This window comes from Lathamus discolor, chromosome 5 (genome assembly GCF_037157495.1).
Source record: "Lathamus discolor isolate bLatDis1 chromosome 5, bLatDis1.hap1, whole genome shotgun sequence".
In the NCBI taxonomy this organism is placed as follows: domain Eukaryota; kingdom Metazoa; phylum Chordata; class Aves; order Psittaciformes; family Psittacidae; genus Lathamus; species Lathamus discolor.
Window position 1 is genome coordinate 5202773 of NC_088888.1, and position 23300 is coordinate 5226072.

Consider the following 23300-nt stretch of genomic DNA (forward strand, 5'->3'; position numbering starts at 1 on the left):
AAGTTGGGTTAGAGGAGTTAATGACACTTGCAAAATTTTGATTGAGAAAGGGATTATATTTTAGCAGATCATCATTTTATGACCAGATATGAAAATGGGGGTCCTTTGAGGCTGGCATACCCCTTTGCTTTTAGAGCACCCATGATCTTCTTGAAGTATTAACACCGATTTCTTCTTTGTATTGGTATTGTTTCTTCAAATGTTATTTTAAAGGCTTCAAGTTGTAAATCAGGGTTTTGGAGATTGTAGGAACAGTAAGTTACATAAAGTCAGATAAAGTTACTTTTTCTCTCTCTGTAGGTTATTAATCCAGCATTGCATTTGATTGTGGGGAAATGACTTAAATGCAATAAAATAGTCTGAAGTGTTGGTATGGTTCATGGAAATGTCGGGAAGCTGCATCCATTGTTCGCGCTAGAAGCCTCTAGACTAATACATCTGCTTCATTAGACATGTGGGGGATTCTTACACATTGTTTTGTAAAGATTTTCAATGAAAACTCGCTACTTAAGAACCATGTGGGTTTTACAAAATGTGCCGTTACACTCGTGTACATGAAATTGTAATATGGAATCATAGGTTAGGGTTGGAAAAGACCTTAAGATCATCTAGTTCTAACCCCCTCGCCATGGGTTAATATAGTTAAACGACTGTTGGTAAATCTAGCTTGTTACATGTAACCTTTCCTATATTTTTGTAGGTATGTAATAGCTTTGAATTTTAAAGAGAAAAGTATTCTTGGATTTATTTTTTTTTTACCTTTTACAAGAAAGGCTTATTCCTGTAAAAATTACGAAATTGGGAATATGAGTGTTCTGAACAGGTCTTCAAATTAACTCTTCATACCAAATATATAACGCTTGCTTAAAGAGAAAGAAAACTCGGCTGTAGTAAGTTTTAAAGGCGCCTTACAGTATTCAGAATACAGGGGCCATGGTCTCTAGCATAAAGCTGAGGGTCCAGCAGGTGGTGCTAGTGGAATACAGTTAGTGTTGATTTAACACTGCATGAAGTGTCTCTTAAAATGTGATCGAGACTGGTGCCATGCAACAAGCCTGTTTGTACAATTAAAAAGAGAAAACTGCAGTCTTGTGTAGTGCCTTTGTGGTTTGAGCATTTTAATTTTAAGTTCGATATAGATGCTGCGGAAAAAGACCTAGTTATAGGGTTGTGGATGTGGGAAATAGACAGTGTGGAGGCATAGTCCCGGAGTTTTTACCTGCTTTTCATGTTAATTCAGAGAGCAGTTTGTGAAACTTGTCCATTCACGTACTATAAGCATATCATACCGTAACCAGTCGCTTATTTAAATAGCAAAATAGCTTTTTAATAACGTTGTTTTAACCGTTGAGGTTTTGGTCAGTGCAAGAATCTTTCCTCTTAAGGAATGCATGAAATGAGGATCTCATTTTATGAGGGGGTGGGGATGTTTAGTTTTCTGGTTTAATCCATTTTGTAGCTTACAAAGTCAAAGTAGAAACAAATTCTAGTCTGAAGATACACAGATTTTGAGATACAGTTTTTACCAACTCTTACGTAGGCTTTTTTTTTTTGAGTCTCTTGAAAATTGTATCCTTTAAAAAAGGGGGAAAGGTTAGAGAACAGTGACTGCAAGTAGTTTAAAGTAAATTTCTGTTGCTTGCTATTTGAGCAGGTTTGGTTTTATCTTAATGTGCCCTGACATAAAATATGTATATTCTTTGAAAGCATGATGTAGAGCATTTTGCAACGTCAAATTAGCTTAAATTGACCTATATAACATCCCCTTTTAAAGAGGATTATTAGAATTTGGAAAACAAAGTGTCTGTGAACCCAAGTGACTTGTCTCCTGCCTAGTCCAAGAGCAAAATCCAGAGCAACTGCAAAGAAAAAATTCCAAACCTAAGTTGCTTGCCATCTTAATGTTGTGAGCAAGCTATACTTTTTAGCCTTGTATGTGCCAGTGTCACATGAGTAACCACCTCACTGTAGCTAAAACCAAACTAAATAAAGCCACGACAGCCACTCAAGTTTGGCTGACTATGGTTGAATGAATGCCGGGATGGTTTCTTTGGAGTTCATGCCCCTACACATTTACTCTGGGTAACAAATTTGTTTAATGTCTGGGTTTTACTGTCTTAGGCACAGCGCTATGGTGTTCTGCGTGAGTGGAACTTCTTCAAGTCTGCTACACCAAATACTTCATAGAATAACTGCGCGCATACACAAAACCGTCTCAGAGTGGATGTCAAATGTCCAGTGTATGCTGCTTCTGAAAGTGCTTTTTATGTCTTGTTTTTCTCCTTGAGATAACTTTTTACATGGCTTTACCTTCCTTCTGCTCCCGCCGGTGTGTAAATGTTCTTGCACTTGAGGAAAGGAAATGTGCTCTCTTCAAATGTTTCTTTCTCCCATCCTGAGTTTATTTTTATTTACTCGTTTTAGTAAGGAGGTTTTGTATTGCCTATCTTAAAATTTGGCATGATTCACTTAGTACTGTAGAAGGACAGTGTTACTGTAATCCTCTTGCTTCTGAAATCTATCAGCATAGCATTGGTGAGAATCAATAAACTCTCAAGTGTGTTAAAATTCCCATCCAGGACACTTTGGTTTTTTTCACAGTATAAAATACAGGGAGGGATCAAGCAAGAAGCTCTGTACAGTAATATACTTAATAGTACAGCATTGTGAAAATGTGTACAAAACACTGGTTTTCTTCTTTTTTAAGTGTAGCATCAATGTATTAGATTGAGAAATTGCACAAGAGGTAACTTTTTGGATCTCTTTGAATACCAAGATTGGAGAGCCATTAGTGAAAAGCTGTTAGAAGTATGTGTTAATGTGTGTGTTTTCTTGGAGGCAATAACCGAAAAGGGAGCCCTCGCCAAATGCTGCCTTTATAAGGTGTGAACAGGTTAAGAAATACTTTCTGCTGCATTGTTCTTTAAACTACCTATTAATCAGAAAAATCAGTTTGAGGTTTCTGTCAGCATCTTCTTTTTCAAGCAGTTAGGTTCTTGTGATGTGACCATGTTTCTGATCTCTGTCACAGGACTTTCTTTATGTCAGTTATAGGAAAGGAATGCCCGTAATGCTGAATCGTTTTAAGAGCCCATGTAAATGGTTTCATTTTCATTTGCTCTGTTCAGCTGGTCTGAGCAATTTTTTGCGCTGTTAAACCGGTTGTTTGAATGGGTCTGGAGTTACACTAATGCGAAAGAGAACAGGATTTTATTCTCTGTATTTATTTGAAAGGTTCAGTCTGTTATATCGAAATGCTCTTTTGAGTTTTGAGTAACTATAAAATCTGACTTGTGTACTGCGGTCCACCAGATTCCAGTTGGGAGGAATCTGTTAAAACAAAAGAAATTATTGCCTTTTATATTTGCATTTCACACTATTTACTGTTAACATGCTTGGAACATTGAATGGGAGTGTGTTGTATCTCTGAGCTATTCTCCAGCTTTTCCAAAAGGGAGGGGCTTCTATTTAAGAAAATGAGCCTACTAAATATTCTGAAAAGGTAAATTTGTGGTCTAATTGTAAAACAATATAAAGCAAAGTTATAACTTCAGTTGAAAGGTCTGGTTCTTAAGGAAGGAAACCACAACCCTTCTGGCAAAGATAAAGTTACTCTAAGAGTGGAATAGTAAAAGTAACAATAGTTCAGAAGCTGATAGCGTGCCTCTCCGCTGCAGTAGCGTTACGATGCCTTAATTATGGACCTGGAATTCAAGTTCTCTTGAAGTTATTTGAAGAAATATACTGTTGATTCAGTGGTGTCAAAATTTCACAGCTGAAAATAAACTTCTGCTGTGAACGCTTGATTGCCGTTTTCTCTTGAGTGGAACCAGAGCACTCAAGGGTCTTTTAATTGTGTTGTGATTTGAATTGGTGAGTTTATCGTCATTACTAAATGAGCTTGAGGTGTGGGGTAGATACAGGAACTGTAGCTTAAGTTACCGAAGTCAAGCAGTCTGTGTTTTTCTTTGAGGATGGTAGTGAGAGCAGGAAGGATACGATATTAAGTGCCGCTGAGAAGCAAGCTGCAGCTCTGTGTATCAGGATGGAGTTTTGCTGGGTATCTCGGGCAGATAGCTTTAGACGGTGTGTGCGCACAGTCGTGTCTTGGATTCAGCTGATAGTTTAACTGATGTTAGACTTTAGAATGTAGGTGTTCTTAATGAAATTGTCAGGTGGGATTTTGTTTTGTTTATGGAAGCTGATTTGCCTGCTTACTTCTGCTAGCACTTGTTTCTTGTGTTCATTTTCTCCGTGGTAAGATTACTGCAGGGCCTGGTATCACTTGCCGTGTGTATTTATAATAGGGCCAGAATTGTGAAAGAATGGATCTTGTAGGTCAGGGAGGTGTGTTTTAGTTTAAATGGATATGTTTGTCTTTGTACTGTCTTCCTTTTGCAAGTATTAAGTTGATTGAAAGCATTTTTAAAACATGAGGCTTAAAAAACCCCATCTAAATATCCGGTTAAGTCACTTGCTAAGTCTTTCCGTCATGTTTTTCAGTTGTGTGGTATTCTAATTGTTTACTGTTTCATTTTCAGCATTGTTAGTGAAGCGGGAGCATCCATCTACAGTGTCAGTCCAGAAGCATCCAAGGAAATGCCAGACCTGGACCCTAACCTGCGAAGTGCAGGTATGAAGTGCATTTCATTTTTATCATTATTTCAACATGGAATTCAAGCCTCAGTTTTCAGACAACACTGTTTAGAATATTAAGTATAAAAGCAGTCTAAAGTATAAAAAGGGAAGGTTTTGGATGTTTTGCTTCTAAACTAATTCTGTTATCATTTCACATTTGAAGTCTTAGGTATGCAAATCCATGCCATCTTCTACTGTAATGTAAAAGTCCTTGTGGGTGTATACCTTCAGCAGGCTGGTACAGGAGAATTTATGGGGATTAATGTTAATGATGAATTGTATAAACTTTTATAGTTGGACAGGTCCATGCCCACAAGAGCTAGACCTTCCCTCTCTTCTCTTGTCCCTTGTATGTACACAAACATATCTAACAATAATTAAATACTTCAAGGGCTGGAAAAGAAAGGTAAGGATAGAACACATAATTTAAAGGTGTGCATTCATTGTGATCACTTTGAACTCTTTAATGTAGCTGAATATAGTCCTCAAGAAATACTATCGAGGTTTTCTTAATTATCTACTTCAGCATAAATGTCACCGAGGTATAATACAGCCCAAGTTCTTAGACACGTACAAGTGCCACTGTTACAGTTTTCGGTGTTTGGTTAAAGAATAGTCTTTAAAGATCAAATTCCTAGCAGTTTCATTGGCATCCCGATTCTACTCATGAGTTTGGTTTATTGGGAAACAGCTGCAAAGTAAGGTCTGAGGCTATTTTTGATTGTGTATTTTTTATTTGAGTGTCTTTTTGTATCTCTTTATCTGCCTCAGGTTTTTACTTGTTTTCTTCATTCTCCTGCACTTTGCTGTCGTACACAATCAAATACAGCGTATTTGTAAATACATAACACTCGTGTAAATCTTTTCCTGTCAGAATTATACTGGTCTTAATTTGTTACTCTAGCAGGCTACCAGTGTGGAAATCCTTAGGAAGGTGTAGATCAGCAGAAGACAAATTTGGCATTTCGTGATATTTGAGGGTGAAACTTTCTAGAATTCCCCATGTTCCCCTTATTTCCAAGAAAGGAGAAAAGGGATTTGTGTGACCTCAGTGTTTCAAGTGAATGTTTTTACAGGACCATTCTTTAAGTGTCTCTATCAGCCCTTCTCTTTTCAGGACAGGGCTCTAGCTTCTTGCTTGACTCTTTTCTCCCTGCCTGTGAGCACACTCCCCTGTGATTATTTCTTACCTGAGCCACAGAGGTTTTGAACATGCCATGGTATGGCCAGAGCAAACACTAGGAATGTGATATTTCCATATTTGTGACACATGCCATTAACTTTCCCTTGGGCCAGAGTTTTTTATGTTGCTGATACATTAACTGTGGGTTTAGAGTTGATGTAAATGAACAGAAAAACACTGAAAAGGAGGAAATCTAATTATTAACAATATACTTTTCCAGATGTACAGGATTTTCCTTTTTTTCAGAAGTTAATTTTAGAACATTTCAGTCACTTTTACTTAGTGTTGTACATCAAATAGAGTAAATGAAAATCAAATTTGTAATACATGACCAATTTCAGTATTAATTATACTATATAATAGAGTTCATAATTTCTCCATTATTACTAGGAATTGCTTCAGGCATAACTTAAGTGCTGTTGCATCTGGTTGGAAAAGCATCAGCAATTTTAACGTGCCGTAGCCGTACCACAGCGTGGATAGAAATTGAAAGGGGTAGGATCGAAAGTGAAAAATAATAGCTTAGCTCCATGGATGCTGGCTGTTGTGGAACAGACAGCTAGATGTATATTTATTACAGTGGAGGCTTTAGACATCTTGAGGTCTTTTACTGTCAATTTATGATTAGATGCTCTAAAACTGTGTACATTTCTTTTTAAATCTGTATATGAAAATGGGACATAACATTAGAGGAAAACATTAACTGATGTTTGAGGGGTTTTGCAAACTTTTTTCTTGACTGGCTTTTACTTCCGTGCCTTTGATTTTCCTTTAATTTGCAGCAAACAGAGAAATGGCATGGTGCAAAGCTGACTTGCTTTTTGTTTTAATTGTTGCGTTACATCATGTCAGGTTCTGTGCTTACACAATAGCGTGTAGTACGTTAAAGGAAGATGACAGCTGCATGATGAAGTGTGACATTTATAGTTAAAATAAAAGGTACAACTGATGTGAGGTATCTGTGATCCTAACGCAGTTTGCCACTTTAACATTTTTCTCAATGCAGGCTTTGCAGATGGGTTTGGGGTTTTTTGAATTGCGCAGGTAGGCCTGTGTTTGTCCATCAAGGCCATAAATGTAAACTGTTCAATAATGAATATTGTATGTGAACTCGCTTTCACATCTTGTGACATGATCTCTGTCACATTTGCAGTGCTGTTTAGCAACTGTTTGTAGGAAGCTTTCACTGCATACAAAGAAATAGAAGTCACCAATCCTGGTAAAAAAAATATTAGCTTATTAATTTCTCCTTGGCTAAGTGTAGTACACAGGGACAAAGTCAGCAACCTTCAGCATTTCTTGGGGGATGCTAGTTAAAGGTATTAATTAAGGCAAGAACTCAGCTGGGTAATATTTTGTTCCTTTGAGCTGTCTTTTAAAGGCTGTAGATGACATGGGTTTGTAATAAATAATAAACTAATCATGTATGTATAAACTATAGTGGAAAGTCTTTATAGTCATCCATACAGCACTTTTAGCCAAAATTTGACATGGGGGCCTAGGGCAAGAGGAGCCCATTTGCAATTCTTGTGCTATAGATCGCAGTGAATTATAATAGGGCCCCTACAGCTTCATAAATGCCCTCCAGAGATGGCTGCCTTCTTTCTGGCACTAGGCAATATCAGCTCCTCATATCAATTCTTTACATTGAAACAGGTTCTTTACGAATTTTATAGCAGCAAATCTCAATATTTCATGCAAGTGCAGAAGCTTCTGTAGTGCCGCTCCAATTCCTATATAGTCTTGTGGACTCGACTAAGTAGACAGTAAAGAATGTGATGAAACCTAGTTACTTGTGTTTTAGTGAGAAGGTATACATTCCCTTCTGACAGTCATTGTAGGATTAATGAGCAGGACAGCTATTTCTCAGCCTCACAGAATTAGGAGATAAGAGGCTTATAGGCCAGAGCAGCAAAGGGATTTCCTACTTGATAGGCTGAAGAAGTTCAGCTGCAGCAGATTAGGAGGGTTCTGCCTAGAGAACGGGCCACTGGAGTTCAGTAACAGGGGGTTTGGGAGGAACTTGTGATAGGGTTACAGCCTGAGAAAGGAATGCAAATGTGCCTTGCGTTCTCCTTCCCAAGAGCTGTATTGAAGGACAAGCTGAAGATATAGGGTGGGAAATTGTGTATGGGAGAATGGACTCCATGAAAAGAGTCCTTAGCAAGCTGGAAATATTGATCACCTTTGAAGCTTACAGAGATGTGCCCACTCAAGTCTTTGTGAATGCCTGCACTAGGGTTAGTGGAAGGGTAATGAGGGAGCTGTGAGGCTGGGTGGGTGACTGCAGTTCTGTTTCTACCCTGGTATGTGTCATCTGGCCACCCTCTTAGAGCAGAAGTCAAATGTTTCATTTGCTGGAGTTTTCTTAAAGCTATCAAATTCATACTTACTTGGCTGGCCAGTTTTGTTTTGGTGATCTGTGTTTTGTTTGGGGTTTTTGTTTGGTTGGGGGGGGTGTTTTATTCCATTTTATTTTATTACATTTTATTTTACATTTTATTTTATTACATTTTATTTTATTCCATTCTATTTTATCTTTCCTGAGCTACCATCAGTGTAACACTTTATATTTAACCTGATTAGCTTTTATTCATGGCAACTTCAAGTAGGAGTTTTTCACAGTAACTCATCCATAAGATCTTCTGAATTACTTTGTGGTCTCTGTGGTTGAGACTTGCTTCTGCCTCTTTTTCAATGGAAGACCCGGATGCAAGTTCCCTTTTGAAGTAGTTGTAAGTAACAATTCACTGAGCACAATACTTTGCCTTGCAAGTTTGCCAGTGATTCTCCCTGTCATTAGTTCTCTTTCATTATCAGAGTCGTTGAGAAGACTGTATTGATGTAATATTCTTTGCATGAGCAAAAGAAGAAAAGCTAAACTCAGTGGTGACAAACATTCGTCCTTTAAATGGATTAACTCTGATGATCGGTGTTGACTTGATTTTGGTTGCTGTCACTGGGCCTGTGAGCTCTGGAATTAAATGGTTTCCCAAGGGCTCATACCTTATTTGTTGTACCTCCACCCTGTCCTATATAGTTCTGCCCAAGGGCTTATTTTATTGTGTAGAACCTGTATTCCTGATGAAAATTAGGCTTCTAAGGTGAGAAATTAAATGAGTCTGTGCAGGTGTTGGTGCATAGACACTGCAGCACTTTGTTTTTTCTCTCAAGATAATGCTTTTCCACTTCTGCAGTTCTTTGTTGTTGCAAGTGCTTGCTGGCTTGAGCAAGGTTAGCTAGCCTAAATGGGAAGACTGTGGAGGGATAGGTGAAGCATTTAGAAAGTGTAAGCACATGTGACTCATGCTGAAGGACTGACACAGAAATATGGGGTTTATGTACTTCCTGGATGCCTGGAAACTTTGTAAGGCACGGTCAGCTAGTGGTAGTTTAGTTGTTGTCCTTAGTACAAGCAGAATAAAGGATGCACTGATGGTTTGGCGTGTGCTCACATCGGATTGTTTTAGTTGTGCTGCTTCTCCACTTCTGGAAGTGGATACCATGATGAAGTGAATGTCACTTTATAACTCCAAGAACCAGAAGAAACTGCTGGATTCTGGTGAAACAGTGGCCTGATGGTGGAGAACTGCTATGAGGCAGTAGTCATGCTGGGATTTTACCCTGGTTTCAATATACCGTCAGTTATATTAAATGAGAAATGCCTTCATTTCATTAAATTGATGAATTACCTTTCATTTTGAGATGACTGCTCTAACAAATAAGCAATCTCTTTCACTATTTAAAAAGAAAAATAATGTGCTTCAGTGAACTGATTTATAAAAATGCAGACAAACCTGAATATGTAGAGTTCTTTAAACACAGGATAAGGTGGGAAAGGGGTTATGCCTTTTCAGACATCACATTTGTGTAATTGCTTGTTCGAGGTCGTCTCTCGCTAAGCCTCTCCAATTTATTTCCACACCTTAATGCAATCAGAAGCGTCTGGTTTTTAATCTGCAGTTCTGTGTTCAGCCGCTGAAACAAGAGCAACATACTTGGCCTTGTCTAATGCAGCACCTCCAAGAAATGCCCATTTTCCTTTCAGACATGAAAGGCCTGGGGTTCTCTGGCAAGACCCCATAGTTGTGTTGCCCAGTTAAGGAAGCAACAAATGTAGATAAAATATTCCCTAAAGTTACTTTTTTGCAAAGGTTTGGAGTACTAAACAGGCAAGCATGTGTGTGGTACTGGGTGCACAGGTATGATTCAGTATAGAAACTGTGTTGCTTCTAGAGGGTGATTTCTGAGGATAAAGAAGGATCTGAGAGAGCAAAAGGTCACACAGCACAGCTTGCCTTAGCATTGTCAAATCCCATCTGCTTGTCTCCTCTCCACAGGGCAGAACGCGTTGCATTATTGAGCACTCAAAGTTCAGCACACCACTTGCACTTTTCCTGGCAAAAGAAAGCCTTATAGGCTTTGGGGGCTTGTTAGGACTTTGAGAATGTTGTGCTACAGGGTTCTACTCCTGAGGGTGCTGTTAGAGATGTACAGTTCAGAGCTGTCATTCTGGCCAGCAAGTAGAAGGTAGAGACAAGAAAAAATGTAATTTCTTTTGACTTTATCTTAAGGAAAGTAAACCAGTTTGATGATTAGATGTGTGGGACATAGTGCCTTGATGTCTACTTGAGCTAATTTCTTCATCTTCTTAAAAGAGCACTATTCCCCCTTGGCTACTGAGGAGAGAAGGTCATTTTGCAGAAACTTTATTGGACAGAAGTCCTATGGTTAAGCCATTCACACTGCTTTCGAAGTAGAAGCTTTCTTCTACAGCTAATCCTAGAGGATTGGTGCAAGTTCCACCACAAGTTTCCACAAAGAGTTAGAAGAAAGGAAAGCAAGTGCCGAATTCTTAAGCATTAAAACACTTTTCCAGCCCATTTAGTCAGGTTGTGTGCAATTACAGTAGTGCAAAATGAACTTGTATTCCATTTTCATCTGCTGCATTCTGTAGCATTTGAGAATAAGTTGGAAGGGAAAAGATGCAGTGGTTAGAAACAGAACGGATGAACAGCAGTAATAGGTAAAGAGAGGCTTGTTCCTTCTCTCCAATAGGACCCAGTTCCTACTAATGAGCAGAAGCTCGTTTCAAGGTGTGGGCTAGGCTCTACAGTTTAAACAGAATTTATAGGGTATCTGTGGATAACTAAAAGCCCCAGTGTCTAAGTGCAGAGAGCCTGAAAATGCCTGGGACTCCCACAGCTGTGCATGGACACGTGTGCCTGCAGCAGGATTTTGAGAGGGAAAAATAGGCTTGAATTTCCCAAAACCAGTGGCACAGTGCTGAATGGGTTGTTACACAGGTGATGGAGATGTTTGTCGTCTTCACTTTCTTACTGTTCTGGACAAGAATCTAACATTTTCTGATCTTTACAAACTTTATGGCCATGTGTGAGAAGTGGTGTATAATTATGAACATCCTGCTCATCAGCACTGTATTTCCTCTGAAGCTGCGGGGTATAGTAGTAGGCTGGAGTAGAGGAGTTTGATCATTGTGATCGGCAAGATCAAGACCCATTTAGATTCTCTTAGTCTTCTGCCTTGTTACAGAATTAAAACAGGAGATTATGTTCAGCCAGGTGAGAACTCTTTTGTCTGGCTGGTTTGAATGCTTTCACTATGCTAAGAGAGCAGTGTGTGTGTATGTCTGAACTGAGCAATATTCTCTGCGCACCTGTATGTGATTACACTTCTTTGCATGCTTTGTGGAAAGATGTGACGTTCACTTTGCCTTCCTTTCATATACCTGTTTCTTATATCCCAGATGTATCTGAGTTCAGCAGATGGGCTTGCCTTTTATTTACAGAGCATCATTTTCTACTCTTCGGAACAAACTGAAAATGCCCCACCAGTTCTGTTTAAAACCAGTCTCCAGAAGCATAGCAATAGTCCCTGCTCTGATGAAGCCAGTTTCCCTTAGCATTAAAGAATTATGAGAATGATTTTTTTCCCCTCCCTCTAGATGTAACTCTGTGCTATTGTGTGTTTGTGTATTTTCCTTAGAAGGTTTTGTTGCTTTTTTGAAGCATGGAGTCAGAGGAAAAAAGAGTACAGGGATGCTCTTCAACTCGAGGAGTTTTGGTTTGCTTTTAATACAGCAATATACGTTACTCACCAAAGCTGCTTTTCCTACTTTAGGCTTAAGAAAGGACATTCTGGTCATTTGTGAGAGCTTAATTTCTGTTGTTGATATAAATGAATAACCCTTGTAAGTACAGAACTTCAAATGATTTTCTTACATTTAGTAGCATCAGTAATCAGTGGCATGGTGATGCAGTTAAAACCAGTACCAGTGGTCTGAATGTGACAACCATACTGATGATGTGCACCTTTTAGGCTGAACAGATGGGGAAAGATTTTTATTTATTTAATTAGTTATTTTCTGAACTTATACCATCTTTTAACTCATTTTTGTGACAAAAAAAATCACATCAGGCTTCAATTAAACGATTATATGTCTCCTATCTCACCTGGGATAAAAAACCCCGCTACTATCCTGTGATACAGAAATTATTAATACTTATAAAAATGGTTTTGAGAGTGTTTCTAGGAAAAAAAGTGACTTAAAAAAGCTGCATTGTAATGTTCACTTGCCAGTTTTCTCCTTAAATGTATTTCTTAGCTCCTTTTTGTATTCCAGCCATCTCTTCTAAAGATTTTGTAGTAAATAAATAGAGCATTGTCATTCATTATTTCATTAATCTTAGGCAAATAACAGATTATCAGTTTTATGGAGTTAAAAGTAAACTAAAATGTAACCTTTTTAAAACAAAAACCTGCTCGCTTGCCACAGAAGAATTTTGGATGAAATGCAGCTGTTGAGCAGTTGCTTAAAATAAATTGCGTACTTTAAACCCACCAAGAAGATATATGAGGATTCAAAACTCTGTCACAAATCCTGACCTACTGAGAAAGAATGCTTAATGAAAAGACTACTGTACGTTTCACTGTATCCTTTGCAAGGAGGGTGAAATTCAGGTCAACAGGATAGAAAGCTTCCAGGACTCAGGAAACCTGAACAATCGATCACTGAGTAAACATTATTGCAGATACTTGTGGAGGGTAATTGATCTTGAGCACAATAATAGGCTTTATGAAAGGATTTAAATAGGTTGTAATGTTTCCATATCTAGCCTGGTATGATATATTGGTAGTAATTACATATGAATTTGTGAGTCTCTGATTACCTTAATATGTTACTTCTTTATTTCATTGACACGGATGTTTCAACCCAGACTTTTTAAGTTGCAGAGGTTCATTTAAAATAGTAGGGGGATGAATTACTTGGATGCTATAGCAGCATGTCTCTGCAAGAAGGAGATACTGAGGGTTTATAATAAAAATACAGAATGTTCTCATTTATGACAAAATTGAGGTTGAACTAATCATAGCCTAATAGTTTGTGGTTGCCATATAGTTGTTTGTAAAGTTATCCACTGCCTTCACATTGTCTCAAAACACAAATAAATGCTCCCACTCATATGAAGTGGCTAAGCTGTCAGTTATTGACTGGCACATGTTTTTATCCTAATATAAAGGCTGGAGTGTTTAAAGGAAGGAATGCCATCGTCTAGGACTTCTGGCCAAAAAACGTTTTTCTGCTTGCAGTGGGAAGCAGCATTTGAATGCTACTGTAACTGAAAGAAATTGAGATATTTTCTTCCTTTTTCCACCCATAATCATTCCTGCTAGTCTCTCGTGCTGTGTTTGGCAGAACTCTGTATGTTCATTTTCACTCTTTCCCTATCTACAACCATTAAGCTTTTGCTTTATGGTGTGGCTCTTACACAGAGGAATGCAAAAGGGGAACCATTTAATATGTGATTGTCTGAACGCAGAAGTTGGCAGGCTGCTCCCGAGGCAGGCACAATACTTGAAACTATTTATAAAACACATTAGTTATGCAATTGACAAGATTCCTAACTGCTCTTGCACCCTAAAGAGTGTGCGTGTCTCATTTGGGCCATGATGATGCTTCAGTTTTATTCCATTACTGAAGGGAGGCAGGTAGCCTAATTAAGAAGTTAGCACTAATTCTGGGGTTTTTAGGGCTGGCAGCTGACATGAGCCTTGTATATATACCATCTAGAGAAATAATTGGAAGCATGTTATATTGGGTTTGCCCCTCACTGTTGAGAGCGGGCAGTTTTCTCCATCTTTTGTCTGAAAAGATTTAGCCTGAAAGCTATTATCAGTGTTGCAGAGTGGAAACTCTCTCCTTTTTAACCCCTGTGAAAAATGATATCACTTGCGGTAGAAAGTATTAGTAAAAACAAAGTTGTGCGACATGTATGTGTGAGGAAAATAGTCTTAAATTTGTCAGTTTGGAATTAAGAGAGATTTGATCTTTTTAAGACAGGAGTAGCCAGGTAGTTAAGTATTTGCAAGTTCATGAGGGCACATCTGCTCATTACCCATTATGGAACAAAACATTAATGTAATTCCTTATTTTTTATGAAGATCAGACAATTCTTAGGCTTTTTGCCTACTGTGCGGTCATTGCACTTCATTGCCGACAGGCAAACATACTTACCTATCTGGTGGGTTTGTCCTGTCAAATAACCAAAGTATGGAGTGAAGTGAGACCACCAAACAGTTAAATCTCCTCTCTTACAAAACAGCAGAAACTGTCCTAATGACAAGACAGGATTTCAGGAAATATGCTTTTTGTAACCTTCATTTCTCGTTGCATTTGGAGAAGTTTGTCTACATTAAAGTCAGAGGACCACCTAGGCCATCCTGTCCCCCCAAGCTTTAAGATTTTACATGGGTTTAGTGCATGGCAGCACAATATGTTACTGTCATTCCAAGTATTACAATAATGTTTTCTTCTTAATTGACAACTTGAAGCTTTGCATCTATCCAGTGTGGAATTCTTGCGATATTCTAAGAGGGTCATGTCATCCTGATCGTAATACCCTGTTTAATATTGAATAGAGTGGGGAATTTTTTCATGTTTTACTTAGACTACCATGTTTTAAGAGTGACATCTCAAGCGTTTCATGTTTGGCCCTGCTGATTACTTTCGAGACATCTGTTTTTCTGTCTTTGCCCTGCATGCCATCGTATAATTTGTCTTCTATTTGCTTGAGCAAAAGTGAAACACGCCTTAATAACTGTAGAAGTGCAAATGTGTTACCGGTTTCATTGTCAGTCTTCTAAAAATGCATGGTTTCTAGCCATTCCTGGAATGTACTTTAAGCATATAAACAGATACTTTTAGGCAATACCTGTATCAGTGTAAAATAGGTTTATATAAGAAAAAAAAACTTCTGAAGTGTGTTGGTGCTAATTTTTAAGGAGAAAATGTAAGACCATCAGGTTTTACTGTCTCTGGTCCGTGGTAGCATACCTTACACTTCTGCAGAGCCCTCTTGGTACAAGCAGAGCAATATTCTGCTTTTATTGTGAAAGTCCAGCCACATGGATCAAATCGCCAGAGCAAAGCCTCGTTGCCCCCTAGAAAAGATCTATTGCAGTGTGCTAGTACTGTAACAAAGAAAAAGTGGTTTTGCCTGGACAAGAGATAGAAATATTGATCTTGGCTGAATTTGTGCCTAGAGAGAATGTGGACAACTTTTGCCTTTTCCCTGTTGTGCTCTCTTCTTTTGAATTTTCAAAGTTATGGAGTGAAATTGCAGCTTTAGCGGGAATTCTGCTCATCAGCTGTCCTGCTGGTATTTGCTGTAGGAGCCGCATCCCTTAAATTGTATAACGGACTGTTAGTTGATCTTTGCACTTTGCTAGTATAACTATTAGGCCTGATCCAGGAAAGCACTTAAATGTCTGTATAACATTATGTATGTGAATAGTTTTGCTGGTTCTGGTGGGAAAACCGACATGCATCTGTGCTGAAGTGCTTTGCTGGATCAGGTCCTGCGCCTCCGCTGGAAGCCTCCTAGGGATATGACGGCATTGACAACCTAGCTATTATGACAAGAAGAGTCTAAATTTTACTTTTTAATTGAAGGTTCCCAAGAGAAGGTTATGCTTGGAAAATTCCTGTATCGACCTATCTGTGTAGTTGCCTATTTTTAAAAGATGTAGTCAAAGGAGATGTGGACAGGGATGGATACTTGCTTTCAGCTTATCTAAAATGTAACTTTTGAAATGTGTTTTGCCATTCAGTGGAGCTAAAAGAATCTGAGTTAAAGAAAGCTTGCTGAAAGGCAAGTATAGAATCTATACATAGGCATAAAAGCGTCTGATACATTGCTTTAAATGTCTTCTGTTTTGGATAAATACTTTCATTGGTGTTTTGTTCCACTTTTGTTTGTAAAGTGAGGGGTGATAGGTACCACTAGTATTTCAATGTAATTAATATGAATTACTGTTACAGGAAGGCATTTCTGCAGTAAGTTATACTCATGTAACTGATAACCAATGCACTTACACTGGTTAGCCTTTTGTGAGCCTTTCTTTCTTGACAAGAAGGCATATGTGATTGCCTTTGAATTGAGAACTTCTCTATCAGAGAAGCAGCCATATCAGATGTCACCAGCACAGGGCTTTCTAAGCCTAGCTAGTAAACTGCCATTGTCAGCATATGTTGAAATGGATGATAAAGGATATGAAAAGTCTTGCATGACCGAGCGGTGAACTTCATCTTAACTGTGCATTTAGCAGTGCAAATCTTTAGAAGTGAAATCTCTAATGCTGTATTTAATCGATGAACTGTGTAGTTGTGGTCTGGGGAGCCTGCATAGCTGATAAATCATAGAATCAACCAGGTTGGAAAAGACCCTTACAATCGTCAAGGGTGATCACAAGGGAGCTGGAGCACCTTTGATACAAGAAGTCAGGAGAACTGTGAGTTCAGACTGGAGAAGAGGCTGCTCAGGGGGATCTAATGAACGTGTATAAATATGGGATGGGAGGAATGAAGAAGAGAGAGGCTTAGTCAGCTCAGTTGTGCCCACTTTCAGGACAAGAGGCAATCAGTGTAGTTTGGAACTTAGCAAATTCCATCTAAACACAACAAAACGCTCACTGTCAGGATGGCGAAACACTGGAATGGATTGCTTGGGCAGGTTGAAGAGCCTCCATCCATGGAGGTACTCAAAACCCAACTGTTTGTGATCCTGGGCAACCTGCTCTAGCAGACCCTGTTTCAGCTGGGATGTTAGACAAGATGATGTCTTGTCCTCAAATGGACTGTCCAACCTAAACAATGCTGATTCTGTAAACATGCTTAGGTATTTATATTTACATAAATATATATATTTAATTTATATTATATTTATATCATATATATATATAAGATAATCACAATCATGCTCATGACTTTTATACATGTGAATGTATAAAATCAGCTATTGACTACTGGAGATACTTCCAGTTTTCCCACTTGAACATTATCTACTTTTGACCAAACCGCTGTGCAAATATACATCTATCTATAATCACTGCTGACTCCTCTCTGTTGTTCCTCTAACCCTCTCTTGATCTGCTTAAAAAGGAATTTAAATGTAAAATAAATGTTAGGAAATATTTCTTGAAATGACTGATGCCAGCTGTGGGGCTGATGTTGGAGATAGATAGCTTATAAAGCATCACAGCTTTCTTCTGTCCCACCCCATTTCTCTCACTCTTGCACAAGTGCACACAATAAGAAAAGCAGTCTTTGCAACAAGGCCTGGCTTTGTTTTTTTTTTTTTTGTTGTTCGTTGTTGTTTTGGTTTTTTGAAATATTTTTTGTTGCTGGTTTTTGTGGGTTTTTTTGCTTTTTGGGTTTGGGCTTTGGTTTTGTGTGGATTTGGGGGTTTTTGGGTGGGGTTTTTGTTTGGCTTTGTTTGTTTGCTTGAAAGACGTTTGGTCCTTTTTGAGAAGTATCTCCAGGCACTCCTGTTTTGCCGTATCTCCGGGCACTCCTGTTCTCCATCAGTGTTTACTTCACTAGGTGGAATGAGTGTTCTAAGAGCTGCCAAGCCAGCTAACCTGTTTTATCTTTAGTCAGGAGAAAAAAGCTAATAAATGTAATAGTGGTAGAGTAGAACTCCTCTAGTTTAATACATGTGAGAGGGAACACAGTCGCAAATACTGAATGCAACCCAGTATCTGTAGAATTAAACCAAGGCTGAGAACTGACATTTGCAAGTAAGGTTGGTTTGGTTTTTTTCTGAGATTTCAGTAATTAAAGCATTTCTTAATAAATATAAGCTTAAAAAATGCAGTCTTGATTCAACATTTGGATTTGGGAGACCAGGTGTTCTTGCCATGTGCTTTTAACGGCGCCAGAAATGTTAGAAATGGCTTTTATTTTTTTTACACATGGTTATAACAATGGTAGCAAATTGACGTGTTTTGGTACACAGTTTGGTAAACTCTAAGAACTGTTTTCCAAGTGAACACTGAATTTTATCCTTGAATTATATATATATATATAAGTATATAATACATACCTTGGTGAAATACTATATCGGATAAGTAAGTCTGTGAACAGTTAATCCATTCTTTTTTAAAATGTTTATTTGTTTCTATAGATCTGTGATTTAAGGTTCAAGGATATTTCTGAGTTTAATTTTAAATGTTCCATGTCCTTTTAGTAAGGATACAAGGGAAATATTTAGTGCATACAGTCTATTTATTATCTCTGTGCCCTGAAAACACTTTTTTGAATGTCAGAATTACACTTTGAAATCTGCTTAGATCTTTGCTTGAATTATTCAATTAAAAGGCAAAATAAGACATGAAATATGTAGGAGACTTTAAAAAAAGCTAAAGCAATCACATGATTCTGATTTTTCAGGTAAAACCCATAGCTGTTTTCTAATTCTATTTTTCAGTTTCCATAGCTAGACGTGTCCAAGACCCGTTAGCTGAACTAGTGAAAATTGAGCCCAAACACATAGGAGTTGGAATGTATCAGGTAAGATAATATGTATTATTTAATCTTAAGTAATTTATCATGATACAGAGCAACACCAAGATGCTGCTTTCTAATTGTCAACTAGTTACACATCCTTTCAAAAGACATTTGTAGAGTTGATAGAATGGTAGTAAATACTAGAAGACATAAACTGCCTCTTTTTTTAATCTCTGCTTTTAACGATTGTGATTGAGACTGAAATAGCTGTAGCCAGACGTATAGTCTATTAAAAACATCAAATCAGACAGGTAACCTGATCTGTAAAGCTTTCTCTTTTTTGTATTGTTACAGCAATGGGGCTTTAGCTCTTTGTGTAAAATACAATGAGATATCGATCCTCCATTTAGAAGCCATTAATTTGTACTATTAGGTGCATTCCTTCTTAGAAGTATGTAATAAAAGCATCTGGGTTTTGAAGTTTTTCATTTAGTGAAGCTGAATTGGAAAATGTTTGAACACTCATACATTTTTGTAGGTTATTTCTGAGAAGTAACTCCTGCCTTCAAAGTGTCTCTACAAAGTGAATGGTATTGGGAAGTGGTACATAAGTCATTTTACAGCATATTGGCATTGATTCAGGAAAGCATTTATGCATGTGCTTAAGTCTCAGATAGTGAAGTAAAAAAAAAAAAGGAAAAATTCAGCATGGTGTTTTGTCTGTGTATTTGAGTCTATAGAATGTAAGTAATTAAGTAAATTGGAAAGACTGGAGCAGAACTCAGAGTAGAAAGCATGGAACTGTCTGGATCTCTGCTTTTGAGATAGTGCATGAGAGTTAGAATTGGATAGAATGCAGTTCTTAGCCTAGAATCCTTTACTGCTACAGAAAGGTCCTATGAAGATTTTCAAAGAACTGTATATATACCCTGTTTTATTTGAAAGAACCCAGGTCTGCATTTTAGTTGGTTAAGGTAGTGCTCAGTACTGCTTTTGCAAGACCTACTTCTGTTGCCACAGACTGTAATATGTACTCATGTAGCTTGCTGACTGAAAAGCTTAGTGGTATAACTAACTTATATAATTAATCTTTCAGTATGAATGGTTCCATAGCTTTTGAGGAAAATTAGATTGAAGGGCTGAAATACTGTATGTTTCTTTAATGTATACGTCCAGATTTCATGCTTTAATGATGGCAGCTATAAATCAGGGGATGGTCATCTGGCAAAAAGAGGAGCTTCAATCTGAAGCAAAGCTGGTTTCCTCACTTGTGGAGACCCACTGCTTTTATTTGTAGCAATAGCAGCGATAAAAACAATAATGGAAAATGGTACAAATACTTGTTGGGCCTTGCTTTAAGGAAAAAAGTATTTAACACAAAAAACCCATCATCTCAACACATTGAGAAGAAGGTGGTTTTTTAAACAATTTTTTTTTTTTTAAACCAATTCCAATCATAACTGGTAACTCCTCAGGCAAGGAGTGTATCAGGTGCAGAATTTTATACTATCCAAGACAATTTGAAATGTTTTATTACATTTTAATTTATAATCTAAGTTGCTTGCTATAGCATTTTTAGTTAATTTCTGGGATAAAATATGTAATGTGTAGTCTAGATCAGAGATGTACCAGGCTTTTCACAAAGACGGTTGCTTTCTTAGCCCACTGTAACTATAAACCTATTCCTTAAACACCCTGAAATCGATATCTAAGAATCTGACAAATCCAGGTTTTGCCCTTCTTGTCCTGAAGGACAGAGAGAGATTAGTCCTGTGCTCAGTCTCTGCGTCTTTAGGCAGAGGCAGGCTGGGACTGTATGTCGCTGGCAGTGACTGTGGAAGCCCTATAGCACAATAAGTATGGTTGTTTCTTGACGATTGGTTGCATATTCGCTGCATGTTGATCAAAGCACAAGCTCCCTGAAGGGGTGGTCCTGCTTTTCTTGCTACTCCTGCCCAAGTGCCCCAATCCTATTCTGGTGCTGGTAATGGCCATGTGATGTCCTGGGTTGGCCTAAGGGGGGGTGGCAATGCATAGGTTAGGGAGGTGTGGAGCTGGGGTTATTGCTTTCACAGCAGCCTGAGTTTTGATGGGCTTAGGACATGGCCTTTCCATCAGTTTAAGATAGCCAGAGGGACCAGTCTACTCTACTTGAAAGGCAATGGCAGAGACATTAATTTTTCTGTCTCTTCTGGGAGTCTCTTCCTCAGAGGTTAACTATACTGGTGAAGCAGAACTTGCCCATTTGAAGGCTGTAGCTTTTGTTATGGAACTGTGGCACGGGAACATTGTATGTTCAGCTGAGTGACCCCCTTGGCCAGGAGCTGCTACTGCTATCAGTAGTGCTAAAGGAAAGTCAAGTGGTTGTGTGTGTGTGTGTGTGTTAAATTTGCTGCTCGCAATATGAGCCTGTGGAGTGCGTGTGGGCTTACCCAAGAGTACTCTGCCAAGAGCCTGCATCTTCTGTAGCTGCTGCTTCCATGGGATTTTGGATTCCTCCCATCTGGCCTCTTGGTACTTCACATGCATGTTTATAAGTATATTGCTGCTTTCTAATTTTTCTAGTGCAAGTTCACCTAGCAAATCATTTGGATACTTCAGGTATGGAAATACGGGTTTCCAGGCAGCAGGACATCTCTGTAAATCGTGCCTCATCAGTTGGAGTTTGTGTTTAGTTATTTTAGATGACAAAAAAAAAAAACAAACAATTGAAACTTGTGCTTGACCACCTGCTTTTATTCTCATTTCAAGTTCGGACTGAGTTTGTGCTCTACCAAGAAAATCAGGTTTGTCAGACTAAAATAAACAGGCCCCGGATCTCCTAACAGGTACTTCCTTAAGCAAAGAGAAGCACAATCTGATTTATTAGGGCCTCTCTCAGACTGAATTCCAGTTGCCTGAAGGTCCTTGTCTGCCTTCATCTTTATCTCATTAGGAAAATTGTTCTTTCCTCCCAGACAGGAACCTAGCCAAAATTAATTTATCACCTTCAGGCCATATTACTATGATTTCTTCTGTAGTTGTACATGAAGATGATGCACAGGCTCTGTCTGATACAGAATATGTTTGCTTTGCCACCTCCCCATGCCAGTTCAAAGCTAAATTCCTATCGGGGAAGAAGCAGTTAGTGGCCCAAGACTTTAGAAAACTGCAAACTGAACTTTGGCTGATGAATTACCACAACAGTTGTAATGATCTTGGAAGATGTAGATAAGAGCTGAGAACAAAGCTGCTTCACAAAGATTGCAGTTAGGGAATTGAATTCCAGAGCAAAGAAAATGAATGGAAAGTAAAAAAAGATGCCTAAAGAAGAAAAAATAATTCCTTCCCCTCAAATAAAACCCCAGCTTTTCGTAGGAGAAGAAAACAGCATTAGCATAAACACTCTGTCTGCTAGTCCCCATCAAAGATAAATAGCCTCAAGTGAAAGGAGAATTAAATTAACAAACTTTTTAAAAGTCAAAACCCAAATCTATATTATAAGGCAGAGAAAGGAGAAATAATGCTAATGGGCTATGTTGAGTTTGGTTGGTTTTCTGCTGTTCATTCAATATGCAAAAGCCCTGGATGCTAAAAAGCCAGTAACCTCTAGGGAAAGAGCTAGCTGGAGCTCAAACTCACTTGTAGCCTATGAAAAAAATACGTAGCTTGTTTTGAAGGATCAAAATTTTTGATGAGTCATGAATAACATAAAAATTTGGGCACCGTATCTGATCTTGAGAAAGCAACTTCCTTGTCGTGGTCTTTATAAGTTTTGGAGCACAAAGACCTCCCTGATATATTTTTGTACATGGTAACATCTTCACTGTTTAACACATTTGGAAAATTAACATCCCAAAAGGATACTTAGGTTTTAACCTCTGAAGTGGGAGGATACTTGATTCCAGATGTAGCCGGGGTATTCTCTGTCAAATAAATAGAATCTGTAAACAATACTCTTTAGTAGCAATTCCTTAAGGGGAAAAAAACTGGCTGAGCAAATTCCTGGTTCATTTTCTATACAATGCTTGGAAGGTCCTGATCAAAGGAGAGCTTCAATAAAGCCTAATCAGAATGCCTAATACTAATGAAATTTGGAAGTGCCTGTTCTGTCCCTCTTGTCCTTTTTCCTCCCTGTGTTCCTCTCACTGAAGTGTGTCAATTTTGCATTTGATTATCGCCTGTAGGACATAGTATTATTTAAATTGTGATTTGATATGCCTTTTAGGCTTGGGTTTTTCCCCCAAAAAGATGGGTATGTTTTATTAAATGTCAATGCAGCTTTAGGGAGCACTTTTTAAATCAGATGTTTCCTTCTGAATTGGACCAGTTCTCTCTTAATTATGGTATTGCAGATATAAACCAGTTTAAAATTTGCAGCCAGCTGGTTAATAAATAGTGAGACAGCACACTCAAGTCTTACCTCAGTTCCTGTTGGAAAAGAAGGAGGTTTTTCCTTTGCTCAAGAAGGCCATGTAAAATGCTTTCTGCCATCGCAGGGCATCCCTGCTTGGGTCCTTCCTTCCCTGCTTTGGTGCCAAATCATACTCATGCTGATGAGGGGGAACTGGTTGGCAGCGGTAGAAGGATGTCACCTGCCTCTCCTGCACATGGCTAAAACTGCATGCAGCCCCTTTAGTTTGTTGCATTCTTTAATCATCATCTTCTTCCCTCAATATATGTGCATGGCAT

The 23300-nt window shown here is 38.3% G+C and overlaps 1 protein-coding gene across 5 annotated transcripts in view; it reads left to right on the forward strand.

The window, feature by feature from the left end:
• Positions 1–23300, forward strand: part of SRBD1 (S1 RNA binding domain 1) — a 127938-nt gene that overhangs the window by 55595 nt on the left and 49043 nt on the right. For all 5 annotated transcript variants that reach the window (XM_065679490.1, XM_065679487.1, XM_065679491.1 and 2 more), the window contains 2 exons: positions 4542–4633; positions 18610–18692. In XM_065679490.1, the coding sequence (XP_065535562.1) occupies positions 4542–4633; positions 18610–18692 (175 nt within the window). The remainder of the gene's footprint in view (positions 1–4541; positions 4634–18609; positions 18693–23300) is intronic.